Raw genomic sequence first — 18,862 nt, 5'->3', positions numbered from 1 at the left:
CTCCAATATCTATCATGCAAATGGATGCAAATGGATGTCAAAAGAAAGCTGAAGTAACAACACCTACATCAGATAAAATAGACTTTAAAACAAAGACTGTAATAAGAGAAAAATGACACTATATAATCATAAAGCAGACAGCCCTGCAAAAAGATCTAGCAGCTGTAAATATTTATGCATCTAACATGGGAGTACCTAGACACATAAAATAGTTAATAACAAACATAAAGGAACTAATTGGTAATAATGAATTAATAGTAGGGAATTTTAATACCTCCTCTTACATTGCTGTAGAGATCAACTAAACAGAAAATCAACAAGGAAACAATGACTTTGAATGACACACCGAACCAAATGGGTCCAACAGATATGTTCAGCACATTCCATCCTAGGGTCAACTGGGTAGCTCAGTCAGTTAAGTGTCTGCCTTCAGTTCAGATCATGATGTGGGGTCCTGGGATTGAGCCCCACATGGGGCTCCCTGCTCAGTGGGAAGCCTGCTTCTCCCTCTCCCTCTGCCCTTTAGCCCCCACTCGTGCTCTATCTCAAATAGATAAATAAAATCTTAAAAAAAAAAAGAACATTCCATCTTAAAACAGCAGAATACACATTTTTTTCAAGTGCATGCACAACATTCTCCAGAATAGATCACATATTAGGCCACAAAACAAGCCTCAACAAAATTCAAGAACATCGAAGTCATACCATGCATCTTTTCTGACCACAATGCTATGAAACTAGAAGGCAATTACAAGAAGAAACCCAGAAAGACTACAAATACATGGAGGATAAATAACATGCCACTGAACAATGAATGAGTCATCCGGGAAATTAAAGAAGAAATTTAAAAAATACATGGAAACAAATGAAAACAAAAACGCAAAGTTCAAACCTTTGTGATATAGCAAAAATGACTGCTATGTCTATAGCAATGCAGACCAATCTCAAGAAGTGAGAAAAATCTCAACAACCTAACCTTACACCTAAAGGAGCTAGAAAAAGAACAACAAACCAAACCTAAAGCCAGCAGAAGGGAGGATATAATAAAAGATTAGAGCAGAAAAAAAATGATATAGAAACTAAAAAAAAAAAGATCAATAAACCAGTTTTTCAAAAATAATCAATAAAATTGATAAGCCCCTAGCCAGACTTATTAACAAAAGAGAGAGAAAGGACCTAATTAAATAAAGTCATATATAAGGGAGGGGAAGTGATAACAAACACCACAGAAATACAAACAAGTATAAGAGAATATTGTGAAAACTATTTGCCAACAAATTGGACAACCTAGAAGAAATGGATAAATTCCTAGAAACATATAACCTACCAAAAATGAATCAGGAAGAAAGAGAAAATTTAGACAAACGATTTATCAGCAAAGAAACTGAGCCAGTAATCACCAAACTCCCAACAAACAAAAGTCCAGGACCATTTGCTTCACAGGCAAATTCTACCAGACATTTAAAGAAGAGTTAATACTTATTTTTCTCAAACTATTTCAAAGAATAGAAAAGAAAACTTCCCAATTCATTCTATGAGGCCAGCATTATCGTGATACCAAAACCAAATAAAGATACCACAGGAAAAGAGAACTACAGGCCAATATCGCTGATGAATACAGAAAGCAAAAATCCTCAACAAAATAATAGCAAACCGAATCCAACAATAAAAAAGTCATTCACCACAATCAAGCAGGATTTATTCCTGGGTGGTAAGGGTGGTTCAAAATTTGCAAATCAATCAACGTGCTGCATCACACCAATGAGAGAAATGATAAGAACCATATGATCATTTCAATAGATACAGAAAAATCATTTAACAAAGTACAACATTTACTCATGATAAAAACCCTCCACAAAGTATATTTACAGGGGACATACCTCAACATAATAAAGGCCTTATATGAAAAACCCACAGCTAATATCATTCTCAATGGTGAAAACCTGAGATTCTCTCCCCTAAGGTCAGGAACAGACAAACACGTCCACTCTCACCCCTTATATTCAACATAGTCCTGGAAGGGCTAGCCAAACCGACAACAAAAAGAAATAAACAGACAACAAAAAGAAAAAGCATCCAAATCCATAAGGAAGAAGTAAAACTTTCACTATTTACAGATGACATGATACAATATATAGAAAACCTGAAAGACTCCACCAAAAAATCCCTGCTAGAACTGCTAAAGTCAGTAAACTCAAAGGATATAAAACCAATGTAAAGAAATCCATAGGGGCGCCTGGGTGGCTCAGTGGGTTAAGCTGCTGCCTTTGGCTTGGGTCATGATCTCAGGGTCCTTGGGATTGAGCCCCGAATTAGGCTCTCTGCTCAACGGGGAGCCTGCTTCCCTCTCTCTCTCTCTCTCTGCCTGCCTCTCTGCCTACTTGTGATCTCTCTCTCTGTGTCAAATAAATAAATAAAATCTAAAATGTAAAAAAAAGAAATCCATTGCATTTCCATACACTAATAATGAAGCAACAGAAAGTGAAATTAACAATCCCACTTACAATTACACCAAAAACAATAAAATAGCTAAGAAAAAACTTAACCAAAGAGATGAAAGCCTTATATTCTGAAACCTATAAAAACATTGGTTAAAAAAAAAAAATTCAAGATAACCCAAAGACATGGAAAGACATTTCATGCTCACGGACTGGAAGAACAAATACTGTTAAAATGTTTATACTATCCAAAGCAAACCACATATTTAATGCAATCCCTATCAAAATGCCAACAACATTTTTCACATAACTAGAACAAACAATCCTAAAATTTGTATGAAACCATAAAAGACTCCAAATAGCCAAAGCAATCTTGAAAAAGCAAAGGAAAGCAGGAGGCATCACAATTCCAGAATTTGAGTTTTATTACAAAGCTGTAGTAATCAAAACAATATTGTACTGGCACAAAAATAGACACACAGATCAATAGAACAGGATAGAAAACCCACAGATACACCCACAACTATATGGTCAATCTTTGACTAAGCAGGCAAGAATATCCAATGGAAAAAGACAGTCTGTTCAACCAATGGTGTTGGGAAAACGGGACAGCTACATGCAAAAGAATGAAACTGGATCACTTTCTTACACCACAAACAAAAACAAAACCAAAATGGATTAAAGACCTAAATGTGAGACTTGGAACCATAAAAATCCTAGAGGAGAATAAGGCAGTAACTTTTTTTTTTTTTTTTAGATTTATTTACTTATTTATTTGACAGAGAGATTGAGATCACAAGTAGGCAGGGAGAGAGGGGGAAGCAGGCTCCCTGCTGAGCAGAGAGCCCGATGTGGGGCTTGATCCCAGGACCCTGGGATCATGACCTGAGCGGAAGGCAGAGGCTTAACCCACTGAGCCACCCAGGCACCCCAAGGCAGTAACTTTTTAACATTGGTTGCAGCAACTTTTTTCTAGATATGTCTCTTGACGCAAGGGAAACAAAAGCAAAAATTAACTATTGGGACTACATTTAAAAAAAAAAAAAAACAAAACTTCTGCATGAGGAAGGAAACAATTAACAAAACTAAAAGGCAACCTGTGGAATGGGAGAAGATATTCGCAAATGATATAATGGATAAAATTATCCAAAATATATAAAGAACTTATACTCAACACCCCCCACCAAAAATAATCCAGTTTAGAAATGAGGAGAAGACACGAACAGACACTGTCAGTATGGCTAAAAATCAGTGGTGTCTGGGTGGCTCAGTCAGTTAAGCATTTGACTCTTGATTTCAGCTCATGTCATGATCTCAGGGTTGTGAGACTGAATCTCATGTCAGGCGCCACCTTGAGCATGAACTCTAAGATTCTCTCTCTCCTCCCTCTGCGCTTCCCCCCATACTCACACACTCCCCACCCCCCCAAAAAAAGAATGGCTAAAATAAAAAACACAAGAAACGATAGGTATTAGTGAGGATGTGGAAAAAGAGGAACCCTCTTGCACTGTGGGTAGGAATGCAAACTGGTGCAGCCACTCTGGAAAACAGAATGGAGGTTCCTCAAAAAGTTAAAAATAGAACTACCCTATGACCCAGCAAGTGCACCAGTTCAAAGGGATACATACACTCTGATGTTTATAGCAGCATTATCTACAATAGTCAAATTATGGAAGCAGCACAAGTGTCCCTTGATAGTTGGATGGGTAAAGAAGACATGGTATATACATACAATGGAATATTACTCAGCCATAAAAAATGAAATCTTGCCATTTGCAACAACGCGAATGGAACCAGAGAGTACAATGGTAAGCGAAATAAGTCAGAGAAAGATAAATACTATATGATTTCACTCATATGTGGAATTTAAGAAACAAAACAAATGAGCAAAGGGAAAAAGAGAAAGTCAATGCAAGAAACAGAATCTTAACTTCTAAGGACAAATTGATGGTTCCTAAAGGGGAGGTGAGGGGGATGAGTGAAACAGGTAATGGGGATTAAGGAGTGCATTTGACATGATGAGCACCAAGTGATTAAAATAAAAACAAGGGGCGCCTGGGTGGCTCAGTGGGTTAAAGCCTCTGCCTTCGGCTCAGGTCATGATCCCAGGGTCCTGGGATCGAGCCCCACATTGGGCTCTCTGCTCCGCGGGGAGCCTGCTTCCTCCTCTCTCTGCCTGCCTTTCTGCCTACTTGTGATCTCTCTCTGTCAAATAAATAAATAAAATCTTAAAATAAAATAAAAACAAAATATATCTACACCTAGGGGCACTGGCTGGCTCAGTTAGTGAAGCATGCAACTCCTAATCATGGGGCTTTAAGTTCAAGTTCCACATTAGGTACAGAAATCACTTAAAAATAAAATCTTAAATTTTTTTTAAATGTACATGTATATCTATATACCTACAGGCTTCCTATTCTGGACCACAATGAAATAAACACACTTTTTCCTATTTCCCCTGCTAAGCACAGATGCTTTCAACTCTGGGATTTATATATAAAACAAACATAAAGAGACTCAGAAGGATGGAGAGATGAAGGTTAAGGACTGTGAAGAATTCTCTGGGGTTTCTACTTGCCTCATATGTTCTAGACTAAGTGCTGGAGAAGACAGAAACTCAGAAATGTTAATGGGATTTTGGGGGGGGGGAATCTCCCCAAAGTCTTCTCTGTCCAGCCAAAGAAACAAGAATGGGGCAGCTTAGTGAGCCAGAAAACTTTCAAGCAAGCACCATGAAGGAAACCAGCCCCAACCCACCCCCATAAGCAAAGTCAAATGGGAAACCCAGATTTCCACCCTTGCTCGACTGTAGCAATTCCCCTCACTTGGGTGGCATGAGAAAAGATCAAGTGGGGAGTCAAGGATTTCATCCCTGCCTAGTAGTAACAAGGCATCAAGGGAGGCAGAGGCCAAAATTGTGCCTCACCATCTAGTACTTATGTGGCCTCCGCACCACTGTGGTGGTTAGCCAAGGTCATGTGCGAAGCATGTAGTAGCAAGGCTATCTGACCCTAGGGCATGGTTGTGAAGAACGAAAGAACCTGGACTGCCACCTCCACCTGACAGGAATAAGACAGCATTCCCCTTCTTCCACTGGCAGAAGATTTAAAACATAAGACTTAAATAGGATAACTTAATATCTAATATGTCCAGGATATAATTTAAAAATCATTTATCATAGCAAGAACCAGAGAAATCCCATCTTAAATGAGTAATGACAATCAACAGATGCTAACACCAAACTGACACATCTTAGAATTGTTTGTAATTTTAAAGCAAGCAAGAACATGATTTAAAGCAAGTGTGAACATGATTGAATCAAATGAAAAAAATTTAAAGTCTCATCAAAGAAATAGAAGATATAAAGAAGAACTAAATGGAAATTTTAGAATTGAAAAATACAATACTTTCTAAAAATTTAAAATTCAGTGGATGGGCTTAATAATAGAATGGAAGGGACAGAGAAAAGACTTGGTGAACTTGAAAATAAACCAATATAAATTACCCAGCCTGAAGAACATAGAGGAAAACAGACTAAAAATAAATGAACAAAAGTTCAGGGGCCTGTGGGATGTAACAATGAATTAACATTCATGACACTGGTGTCATGAAAGCAGGAAAAGGGTAGTGCTAGAAGGTACTTAACAAAATAATGGTGGGGCGCCTGGGTGGCTCAGTCAGTTAAGCATCTGACTCTTGATTTCACCTCAGGTCATGATCTTGGGGTCCTGGGATCAAGCCCTGTGTCAGGCTCTACACTCAGCAAGGAGTCTGATTTGCTCCCTGTCTCTCTCCCTCTGCCCCTCCCTCTCCTGCTCTCTTTAAAATAAATAAATAAATTAAATCTTTTTTTTTTAAAGAAATTATGGCTAAAATTTCCCAAATTTTTCAAAAGACATAAACTTAAGTTTCAGAAAACTGAGTGAACCCAACAGGATAAACCCCGAAAAAATCCACACCAAGACATCAGAGTCAAACTTTCAAAAACCAGAGACAAAGAAAAAAAACTTGAAAGCTGCAAGAGATAAGTTCCACCCAGCACAATGGGAAAGAATAATTCAAATGACAGTTGATCTCTCATAAAAAAACCACAGAGGTCAAAAGGAAGTGGCACAACTTTTTTTCAAATGCTGAAGAAAAAGAAATGTCAACCCCAAATTCTAAATCACATGAAGCTATCATTTAGGAATAGAGGAGAAATAAAGACATCTCAAAGAAAAACTAAAGAGAATCTGTTGTCATAACATCTACCCTAAAAGAATGACTTTAGTCATTTAGTTCTTGAAACAGAAATAATTTAAAAAGCAAAGGAAAAGGAAATCTTGGAACATCAGAAAGGAAATAAAGAACATTAGAAAGAGCACATCTATAGGTAAATACAATACACTTTCCTTCTCCTCTTGAGTTTTCTAAATTACAATTGACCATTGAAGCAAAAAGTCAAACATCTTGAAGTGGTTCTCAGTCTATATAGAGGAAATATTTAAGACAATTATAAATGAGATAGGGTAAACAGATTTGAAGGAAGGTAAGGTTTCTTACTTCACTCAAACTGGAAAGATGTTGACACCAGTAGACTGTGATAAGTTATGTATGCATAATATAATTTCTGGAGCAACCACTAAAAACCTATACATTCAAAAATACTACAGATAAAATAGAATTCTAAAATTTTCAAAGAACCCACAGGAACACAGGGAAAAGAAAACAAAGAAACAAAAGAAACAGAAAATAGAAAACTAATATTAAAATGGCAGACTTGGGGCGCCTGGGTGGCTCAGTGGGTTAAGCCGCTGCCTTCGGCTCAGGTCATGATCTCGGGGTCCTGGGATCGAGTCCCGCATCGGGCTCTCTGCTGGGCAGGGAGCCTGCTTCCCTCTCTTTCTCTCTGCCTGCCTCTCTGTCTACTTGTGATCTCTCTCTGTCAAAAATAAAATAAAATAAAATAAAATAAAATGGCAGACTTAAGCTCTAAAATATCAATAATTGCACTAAATGTAAATGGTCTTAAAAAGCAATTAAAAGTAAATAAAAAATGGCTTCACTAAATGGCTTCACTAAATTCATTATGCTGAATGGGGAAGGGGAGCCAATCTCAAAAGGTCACATACTGGATGTTTCCATTTATATAACTGTCAATTTCCTAGGACTGCCATAATAAGTTACCATGAACTGGGTGGCTTAGTATAACAGAATTTCATTGTCTCACGGTTCTGGAGGCTTTAAGTGCAAAATCATGATGTCGGCAAGGCCATGCTCCCTCAGAGGGTGCTAAGGGAGCATCTTTCCTTGCCTCTTCCAGCTTCTGGTAGCCCCAGACATCTCCTGGCTTGTGACAACATAAGTCTACTCATTACATAGCATTCTCTCTACATCTCTTCATTTAGTCTGTCTTCTGTCTGTGTCAGTCTCTACATCCAATTTCTGCTTTTCATAAGGACATTGGTCATACTGGATTCTGATGACCTCATTTTAACAAGATTAACTCTGTAAAGACCCAATTTCTAAATAAAGTCACATTCTGAGTCACTGGAAGCTAAGTGTTCAACATACCTTTTTGAGGGAACACAATTCAATCCTCAACAATGACATTCTCAAATTGACAAAATTATACAGATGGAAAACATATTGCTTAGGGATAATGCAAGGTTACGAAGCAGTTGTGACTATAAAAGGGGAGCATGAGAGATCTTTGTGGTGATGGAATAGCTCGTATCTTAAGTGAAATGACAATTACATAAATTCATGCATGTGATAAAATGACAGAGAACTACACAGATACACTTATCAATAGCCTGACTTTGATATTATACTATTGTTACATAAGACATAGCCACTGGAAAAAAAAACAGGCAAAGGGTACTTAGGATCTCTCTGTACCACCTTTGCAACTTTCTCTGAATTTTTATTTCAAAATGGAAGTATAATACATGGATATGGATATGCCCACACTAAGACACCTAATCAAGCAGTTTCTGAAAACAGAAAGAAGATTCTACAGCTTTAAGAAAAAAGCTCAAAAGGGTCAACATGGAACATAAAACATAACGCCTTCAAAACTGAAGAAAAATGATAATTCTCTACCCAGCTGAACTATTAATCAAGAGTAAGGGTAAAATAAAGATATTTTCAGACACATGAGACCTCAAAACAAGTATCTCTCATTAACCTTTCCTCAAGAAGCTACAGGCAGATGTGTTCCAGCAAAACCAGACAGCAAACAAACCAAAAGGAAGACAGAATCCAGGAGACAAGGATCCCACCAGAAGAAGAAGAAGGAAACTCCCAGGGTAAATATCAGGGCTAAACCCGGTTCGTTCAAAATGCATGAGCATCTACGTGAGCACTGCTCCTGTCTCCATGAAGCCTGGAGACTCTTCTGATGGGAGGCTCACTACCTGCCTTGGAAGGACATCTGTTGTGTAGTGGGGAGACATTGAGCGTTAGTAGCTCCTAAACCCAGGAAGGAACCTGATCTCTCATATCTCGCTGTGAGAGCCTAAATGGTGAAATAGGGATGATAATACATCTCACAGCAGGCCATTGTGGGGAATTAGAGATGACATGTAATGGGCAACCGGATGGGAAAAAGAGCTCTCCAATCAATTTTTCTGACTCAATCTTACCTCTAGTTCACGGAAGGGAACAGGTTGTGACGGAAGGCAGGAAACACACTTGATCTTTATGGTCAAGGGATTTAAGTCCTGCTTTTGCTCCTCAGTCATGATAGGAACTTCTGTTTTTAAAGTCAAAAAACAATCTAAAATGCTGGCAGACTTCTCCCTACCACGACTCACAATAGTTTGCCATCCTGGAGGGGGCAGGAGAGAAATACAGACAGTTTTAGACTGTGACTCATGACAGTTCCAAGACAAGTACAGAGGGATCAGGCAACCTGAGAAGAGCCAATGATAAATTATAACCAAGAGAAGAAAACTAAAAAAACAAACAAACAAAAAACCCCAAACCAAAAAACAATTAGCAAACACCTACTGTCAGCACATTATATGTCAGTTTCTCAAACTGAGGTCCCATAAGCTCCCTAAGAGAATTTAATTGTTGTGATTTAATCTTGATGACCATCTTGTAATTTAAGCATTTCCTGAATCATCTACAAGGATACCGATGCTTAGGTGGGACCCTCAAGCATCGGATTTACTGGGTCTGGGATATAGCCTCCACTCTAGGGTTTTTAAAAGCTCCCCAGGCAGGACACCAGGGTGGCTCAGTGGGTTAAGCATCTGCCTTCAGCTCAGGTCATGATCCCAGGGTCCTGGGATAGAGCCCCGCATCGGGCTCCTTGCCTAGCAGGGAGCCTGCAGCTCCCCCTGCTTGTGCTGTCTCTCCCTCTCTGACAAATAAATAAAAAATCTTTACAAATAATAAATAAAACTAAATACAATTTAAAATGCAGTTCCTTCATCACAGGAGTCACATTTCAAATGCCCAGTAGCCATGTGTAGCTATGAGCTACTGGACCAGACCACACAGATCTGGAACATTTCCATCACCACAGAAAGCTCTTCTGGGCGGTGCTGCTTCAGGCAATGACGTTAGAAGAGAAGACGATCGAGAGCACGGAATGCCGGGGTGTCTGTTGTGGTGGCCGGTGGTGCTGCTTTAACAGGTGTGGTCCAAGCAGAGAAGTGCAGCTCCAGACGTAGAACACAACTGGTACGACAGAGCTGGATCGAGCACAGCACACTTCGGGTAGGGCCGTGTTGCAATAGCGCAACTTGGGAAAAGGGCAGGTAAATGGAGCCACTGCGTGGGAAACACGTAGCTGGGAGAATCTTTTTTTTCTGAAAAGGGTCCATACCAGGTGGAGAAATAATGAATGATGTTGGGAGTTGGGGGGAGGTCAAATCTTCCATTGTACAAGCAGAGAGGCCTAGGCTCGCACCGTAGTCACGTGACCTACAAGAAGTCAGAGGCTCTGAGGGGCTTCCTTTCTTCATATGGGCAGAGATCCCACCGTGCTTAGGGTGATTAAGAGGGTATATGTACGGGAAGAGGCTAGTGGGCACGCAGAAAGATCAGTTCTGTTCCTTTCACGAGGTTTGTAAATTTCTAGGGCACACGAAGGCCCAGTCACTCACACTCGGAAAGAGGTTCCCTTCTAAAATAAGTTATGGGCCCCGGATGTGCGGCTGAGCTCAACGGCGTGACCATGGGGCCATGTGCACCTGCTGGGGACAGCTCTCAGGGCTCCCACGGCTTTCTCTTCAACAAAGCTGACTCGTCAAGGCCATAACTAATCATGACTTGTATTCTAGAACTCTGTAAACCTTTTCGTGAAAAAGACTGCCCAGTATGGAAGATATCTCCACCACCAATGTGCACTCAAACCGCCAGTCAGAAAGTGAGGGAGGGTTTCAGCCATAATTCCAGAGTAGGGTTTCACAACTTCAAAACCACAGATACTTGGGGACAGAGAATTCTCGGCTGTGGGGACCGTCCTCTGCTTTATGGAACAGCAGCATCCCTCCGCTCCCACCTGTGACAACCAAAAAACCTCCTCATGGGGCGCCTGGGTGGCTCAGTGGGTTAAAGCCTCTGCCTTTGGCTCGGGTCATGATCCCAGGGTCCTGGAATTAAGCCCCTCATTGGGCTCTCTGCTCAGCAGGGAGCCTGCTTCCTCCTCTCTCTCTGCCTGCCTCTCTGCCTACTTGTGATCTCTGTCAAATAAACAAATAAAATCTTAAAAAAAAAAAAAGAAAAAAGAAAAAAACCTCCTCATATGACCAAATGTCCCCCTAGGGGCACAAGTGCCCACGCTGAGAAGCCCTGCTCCGGAGTAAGAGAGACAGAGCCTGGGAACGGACCCCGCAATGAGCATTCATCTACACCGGCCAGACCCCAGTGTGTATTAAAGTCATGGGTCCTCAGAACAGCCCTGTGTGGCTGCTTCCATCTCTGCTTTCTAGACAGAGGAAACTGGCATCCAGAAATGTTCAGAAAGCATCCCAGGTCGCTCAGCCAAGGAGTGTGGAACGCATGTCCAGACCAGTCCTGCCTGGCAACACTTGGCCCCTCCACTCTGCAACAAAAATCAAGAGATCATTCCAGAATCCTTTTAGAATCGTAATGGGTTAGAATCGTAATGCCAACCAATATCCACCACTAAGGGATGCAAAGCCTAGGGCCCAATTCGAAATCAAAGATGATGAGCAAAAATTATCATGCTGGTTTTAGAATGATCTTACGCTGTTATTTTATGGCAAAAACAAACATCCAGTTGGCCTGCCGAGCTAAGGCCCTTCTTAGCTGAGGACCATAAACCGTGATATCGGTATAAGGAAGGAGGCTTGTCTTTCTTTCTTGCTGGAGGCCCAGCACCCTGTATCCAGCCCACCCAAATGTTCTGACAGAAGCGGCTCCACTTCAGTAACCTCTCTGAGTCCTACTGTGTGCGAATTTATGCACATTATCTCACGTGACCGTTACTGCAGCCCTCCGGGGTAGAAATCCTCCCCCCATTCTACAGATGAGGACATGGAGCTGAAGGACTCAGAGGAAGTGGCCAACTTGCTGGGCAGTGGCTGAGCCAAGATTCAAAGTCTGTTTGTCACTGGTGCTCTTGGAATCACTGAGCCGTTACAGGGCCGTGACGGCACAGTTTGACAGCGGGGAGCCGGCAGACACCTCCGGGCTTCACCCTGCTGGAAAAAGTCACACCAGGCTGTTTGAGACCATCTGAGCTTCTCCTTCCCCCCACACCAAAATTAAGAAGCAAAATTAACCTCGATTCAAAGTCAACAGGTCACCCGGAGCTCACCCGCCTCTAGACACCAGTTTCTCTTGGGGATTCAGCCCACAAGGTAGCTGCCCCAGAGATGTGTGCTCCGAGCAGGAGCTTGAAACCGCGGTGTGGAGGCTGGGTCCTCCTGGACCACAGCCTGAGAGGGGGTAAGCGTCTCTGAAAATTCACTTCTCTCGAAAAGACTCCATTGCTTCAGGAAAACTAAGACAGCCTGAATTCAAGGCCCAACTTCAGGTGAAAGCTGATTTTCAAAAATCCATTTAAAAAGGAAAACTGAAAAGTTAATGGTATTTCCTCAAAAATGTATAGCTGGCAATACAAGAGCTTGTGAGCATTCCATTTTCCTGGCACATGTGTAATGTTTATGGGGTAAAACCGCAAGCCACTTCAAGGGTTTGGGCCAGCTCGACAGTAGCCTCAATTTCTGCAGATTGGCCAGTAGAGGGCGCACATTCACCCTAATAGCCAACCACAAACCCCCTCCCGTACCCCCCCCAACCATGAAATAGACTTTTCTGAAAAGAAAGAGGGTTACCCCCCATATTACTATTTTAAAAACAAAGTCATGTAATTTTACCCAAAATACATTGTGAGATTTCCGTTATCAAGACCTAGGGATATAACACGCATACCTACTTATTATTTGTCAAACCGTAGATAACCTAGTTTCCAAATTGTGATCAATCTTACGGAGCAAGAGAACGGAACCCCAGTTCTGCCCCTGAGCTATGTGATCTCAAGTGAATTGCTTTGCCTTCTTCAAGTTTTGGTTCCTCACAGAACCAAGAACAGGCACCCCGACAGCACTCCTACAAGCTTACTGGGAGGCTCAGAGTTTGCCATGAGCAGTAAAGGACGGCGGGGAAACACTGGCTCCTTCCCCGCTTTCCTCCACTAGATGCTTTCATAAACATCTGCAAGAAAGTGCTTATAAAAAGCAGCATCTTATTTAGCAAACAAAATTAGCACAATTACTCTCACCAGTTTCTTCAGAAGCAGGCCTGAGTTCAAACCGTGGCGTTGCCCCTACTTGTTGGGTGATCTCGAACAATACATCTGACCTCTCTGTGCCTCCTTGTCCTCCTCTGTACAACAGAGACACTTACCTCCACTTTGCTGAAGTGACTGTGGGCATGAAGCTAGGTGGCAGAACAGAGGCTTGGTCAATGCGGGCATCCTGTTTATGGACATTCTAGCCACATGGGACAAAACAACCAAGACCCGCTGGGACCAGGGGTAGCCACCTGCGAGGAGTGGCATCACCGCCAGCTCGGTGGAGAAGGTACCATGCTTCCAATCTCCTTCCATCTTGAGGTCAGTTTCCTCCTCTGTTTGAGATTTCTTCCCTCTCTTCTGGCTCTTCTTTCTCCCCTCTGAGTCTCTCCTTTTAACTGTGAAATCAAAGGAAGAAAACAAGCATTCCAAGGAGCTCATATCCAAGCTCCTGTATGTGAATACATACGTGCTACAGAGACTCAAAGAGGTTCTGGAAGACCCTGGAAGGCGGAGGTCATCCTTTATGCTGCCACCCTTCCCCAGCAACCAGAAGAGGTGTTTACATGTAGATGACAAAGTGGTTGTCAGTTACATGCAGGAAGAACATGAGGGCCATCCTGATCTCCCAGCCGGTCCGCCCCAAAAACATGGGCAGAGGGGGCCGAGGTTGGATGAAGAGCAACATCGCCACATACCAAACTCCTCCCCCAAGTCAGCTCTTAACCACAGTGTAGGGCTGAGGTTTGGGCTTTGAAGTCAGACCACCACGGTTCCGGAACCAAGTCTCCTCTTCCTTAACCATCCTGAGCCTCAGTCACCTCACCTGTAGAATGGGGATAGTAGTGCCTACCTTGTAGGGTGTTGAAAAGAGTAAATGAGCAAAGGAACATAAAATATTCAGCTCTGTGCCAAGCTCAGATCCAGGGGTGGGGGAGGAGACAATAAAACATATATATATCTATGGTAATTAAAGCCATGAGCTATTTGTTCCATGATACAAAGACCAATGGAACAGACTATAGAAAGCCCAGAAATACACTGCACACATAGGGGACTTAACAGATGCCAGGGTGGCATTTCAGATTAATGAGAAAGGATGGACTAGTCAATTAATTATACTTTCCATCTGGAGGCAAATGAAATTATCGGGCACCTCGTGCCATAGGCAAAATGAAAGGCAGACTAACGGTGGAAAACAAAAAACTTCAAACTAATTAGAAGAATACAGAGGAGACTCTACTGATGTCCAGATGAGGAAGGATTTCTTAAACATCACAGAAAGTACAAACTGGAAAGGAATAGTTACATAACTGGTGTGCAAAAGCAGCACACATAAACGGGTAACTTACAGACCCCGGCCTATGATGTTTACAGGGTACGTAACTGATCACACATAATCATCTGAAGATGTAAAGAATAAAGCTTCTGAATCCATAAGAAAAAAATGTAAAACCTAGAGGTGCCTGGGTGGCTCAGGCGGTTAAGCATCTGCCTTCAGCCTGGGCACGATCTTGGGATCCAGGGTTCAAGTTCTAAGCCCCTGAGATGGGCTCCCTGCTGAGGAGGGAGTCTGTTTCTCCTGCTCCCTCAAATTTCTCCCTCTCTCTCAAATAAATAAATAAAATCTTTAAAAGAAAAGCTTAAAACTCAACAGAAAGGGGTGCCTGGGTGGCTCAGTGGGTTAAGCCTCTGCCTTCGGCTCAAGTCATGATCTCAGGGTCCTGGGATTGAGTCCCGCATCGGGCTCTCTGCTCAGCAGGGAGCTGCTTCCCTCTCTCTCTGCCTGCCTCTCTGCCTGCTTGTGATCTCTGTCAAATAAATAAATCCTTAAAAAAAAAAAAAACAGAAAAGTAAGCCAAGAAGCAGGAATAGCCAAATTACATAAGATTATAACCAAATAAGCATAGGAGATGCTTTCAAGTCCACAAGGAATCAGGAAGTAAGCTCCTGACCATGCCAAGCATGACTGATAACAGGGAAAAGCTAGAATTCTCAGGATTTCTGTCAGGAGGGCACATACGTACAACCCAGAGAATAAAAACCAGCAATACCTCCTGAGGGATCGAGGTGCGTTTCCCATGCCCTTTGACCCCCACTGGGCAAATGCCCTAGGCTCTGTAGCACAGACACACAGAGACCTGCACAAGGAGGATCGCTATCACAGTGTTGGTGACGGTGGGAAATTGGAGACGACTCAAATGTCTCTCAGTGGGGAGTCCATGGGTGTAGGAATGCACAGCCCTCCAATGGGGCCCTCTATAGAATTTACAAGGAAGGAGATGGACTTAGACATGTGGACACAAATAAACCTCAAAAATCAAGCTGAATGCAAAGAGCCAGTTGCAGGAAGATAGGTATAGTATGAAACCATTTCTGTAACTCATAAAAACAAAAATCAATACAACAATGAATGTGTCAGAAAGAATGGGGTGGAAGGGGCACCTGGGTGGCTCAAAAAAGCCTCTGCCTTCAGCTCAGGTCATGATCCCAGGGTCCTGGGATCAAGGCCCATGTCAGGCTCTCTGCTCAGCGGGGAGCCTGCTTCCCCTTCACTCTCTCTGCCTGCCTCTCTGCCTACTTGTGATCGCCTCTGTCAAATAAATAAATAAAATCTTAAAAAAAAAAAAAAAGAATGGGGTGGCAGGAAAGGGTCACACCAATTTCTATGTAGGATAGGGAATGCTTTTTAAAAAATATTTTTATTTATTTATTTGAGAGAAAGAGAGAGAGAGAGCACAGGTGCAGGGGAGGGAGAAGTGGACAGCCCACTGAGCAGGGAGCCCTACACGGGGCTCAGTCCCAGGACCCTGAGATCACGATCTGAGCCAAAGGCAGATGCTTAACCAATGGAGCCACCCAGGCGCCCCCTAGGGGATGCTTCTTAAAAGCACAGGATGCAAAGGAGACTACATGTAAACTTTTCAAAAAGAAAGAAGGGAAGATGGGAGGGCTGGAGGGAGAGAGGATGGGAGGGAAGGAGGAATAAAGGAAGGAAAGAAAGGAAGAAAGAAAGAAGGGGAAAGAGCAAGAAAAATGAAGGAAATGTTGCAAAATCTCAATGCCTAAATTGTATATGCATCGTAATTTTTGGTGTTCTATTTTTTTTTTTTTTTTTCAAAATAAAAAGATGGTTTGAAAATCTCATTCAAATGCTTAAAGAATATTTTTAAAAGGTGAGGCTATTTAATCTGGAAAAGAAAACTTTTCAAAGAGCTGAAGGTGTTCCGATATGAAAGCGTGGACTAGTCTTCTAGGGCCTTAAAAAGGGAATGTGAGCAACTGTGTTTCCGACGCCTGGCAGAGAGCCCGCCTGGAGCAGTCACTTCTCTCTGCAGCTTCAGAGTGTTGAACTGGAACCAGGAAAAGCAGACTTAATGGATAAAGAGTTAAGGAAATGATTTGTACCAATTACAGCTGTACAAACAGTACAGTGGGCCATCCCAGGAGGCAGCAAGTGCACCAGTTCTAGAATATTCCACCTCATACAGGAAACCTAACTGCTGGCTGAAAAACTGGTGAAGAGAACAAGGTTAAGAAAGAAGAGGTCAGGGCACCCGGGTGGCTCAGTCATTAAGTGTCTGCCTTTGGCTCAGATCATGATCCCGGGGTCCTGGGATCAAGCCTCATATTGGGCTCCCTGCTCGGCAGGGAGCCTGCTTCTCCCTCTCCCTCTCCCCCTGCTTCCATATCCTCTCTCACTGTGTCTCTCTGCATCAAATAAATAAATAAAATCTTAAAAAAAAAAAAAAAGAAGGAAGAGGTCAACGTAGTAGCTTCTGAGAACCCTCGCCTCTTGGTCTGTCACCAAGACTACAGACTTCTGCATGAGTGGTTCCTGCAACCTGGGATGCAATTTCCCTCATTCTACCATAAGAAGCGAAGAACCTCTTATCTTCTGAGAGTCCTTCTATAAAGCTGACTCTTTGCTTCTTCAACATACCTACCTACACTTACCACAGCATCTATCACATAGAAATGCAGTTATTTATTTGAAAGACTACAGTCAACTTTAGAGACTTCCATGCTCCCCACGTTCATGACATCATGAGTCAGGAGCGTGGAAGCATTGGCAGGAGTGGGAAGGGCTGATGTGCAAATGGGTGGGATGATGCAGGTAAATGAATGGGAGAAGGTGGGTTGGAATGGCTGGATGGGGTGAGACAGAATGGGTAAGTTGAAAGGATATGTAGTGTTCTTACTTTCAAGTAACATATGGTCACATATCAGCAATCTTTCTGAGGTATTCTGAATTTGAAATATTTCATAATGCTTCTAAGTCTAGTTATATTATAAAATTCCAAAATCCCATCCTAACTTACTTTGAAATTTTTGCTTTTCTAACATGTTTGTTAAACTGCTAAATGATGATCTCTCATGATGATCTTCTCCTTCCATCTCCATGCTGACTGCTGCTCCCAAAGAAAGAGCTGTTTCTCTTGAAATACTCCATCTAGAAAATTCACAGAGAGAAAAATAAATGAAGGTGAAAAAAAGCAGGGACCAGACCGAAGAATCTATTTACTGGACCAAATGTGAGCAGATTTTTATTGTATTTATTTATTTTAGATTTTATTTATTTATTTGTCAGAGAGAGAGAGAGAGAGTACAAATAGGGGGAGCAGCAGGCAGAGGGAGAAGCAGGCTCCCTGCTGAACAAGGAGCCTGATGTGGGACTCGATCACAGGACTCTTGGATCAGGACCTGAGCCAAAGGCAGATGCTTAACTGACTGTGCCACCCAGGTGTCCCATGAGCAGATTTTTTTTTTTTTCCATGAGCAGATCTTTAAGAAATGACATTGCATTCCTCTAACCAAAGCTTCTTAAATTTCAATGTGCATATGAATCACCTGGAAATGCTGTTAAAGAAAATGCAGGTATGGTTCAGTAAGCCTGGGGTGGACCTGAGAGTCCACATTTCTAACAAGTTCCCAGTCATGCTGATACTGTTGCTCTGCAGACCACACTCGCATTATCAATTTCTAACTAGAAATATTATGGAAAATAATATATTTTTATAAAAGCAGTCAAAACTCTAATATATCCAGGAATTCATTTGCAGGAATTATCCAACATCTATAGGAAGAAAAAAAATTTTTGAACTCTATTAGAAATCATAAAGGAGGAGCTGAATTAGGTGAAAAGATATACCATGATCATGGATGGGAGAGCCTCAGAACGTAAAAATGTCAGTTCTTCTCAAATTAATGTGTCAATTCAACATTAAAAAACCAATTTTTTAGAAGTCAAGATTTTTTAATCTTGGTTAAAAGTCTCTTGGTTCTCCCCATCCCACTCTCCCAAGCCTCCAGCTGGGCCTCCTTTCGACCTCTGGTCCCCACGGCATCCAAGGAATCTCCAGATCCTTCTTAGGCTCTAAGAGCAATTGCACTCATAGCAGGAAAGGCTGTGGACTTGGTGCTCTGAAGTCCTAGAGTCCTGGCTTTACCAACACTCCCAAGATTCCCAAGAATTCCAGTTTTAAAACTTTGAGCAAATCACTAACCACTCTGTTATGTTATGAAGAAAACAGAAATAGTAATAATACCATCTCTCAGAGTGACCATGATGAGAATTGAGGTAAACCAACATGTGCAAAAAGCACAGGGCATATCTGCGCTCATAAACACAGTATTCCTTTCTCTGTTCCTCTAATTTCACCTGGAT

At 41.9% G+C, this 18,862-nt stretch overlaps 1 protein-coding gene across 1 annotated transcript in view; it reads right to left on the bottom strand.

Moving 5' to 3' along the window:
- The window catches only part of CFAP92 (cilia and flagella associated protein 92 (putative)), a 99,069-nt gene that overhangs the window by 43,694 nt on the left and 36,513 nt on the right, over positions 1 to 18,862 (bottom strand). The window contains exons 11-13 of the mRNA XM_047743485.1: positions 17,517 to 17,647; positions 13,308 to 13,592; positions 9,065 to 9,249 (exon numbers count right to left, since the gene is read on the bottom strand). Coding sequence (XP_047599441.1) covers positions 9,065 to 9,249; positions 13,308 to 13,592; positions 17,517 to 17,647 — 601 coding nt within the window. The remainder of the gene's footprint in view (positions 1 to 9,064; positions 9,250 to 13,307; positions 13,593 to 17,516; positions 17,648 to 18,862) is intronic.

This window comes from Lutra lutra, chromosome 1 (genome assembly GCF_902655055.1).
Source record: "Lutra lutra chromosome 1, mLutLut1.2, whole genome shotgun sequence".
NCBI classification, from domain to species: domain Eukaryota; kingdom Metazoa; phylum Chordata; class Mammalia; order Carnivora; family Mustelidae; genus Lutra; species Lutra lutra.
The sequence above is the reverse complement of the archived record's forward strand: the minus strand, read 5'-3'. Positions and strand labels throughout refer to the sequence as shown.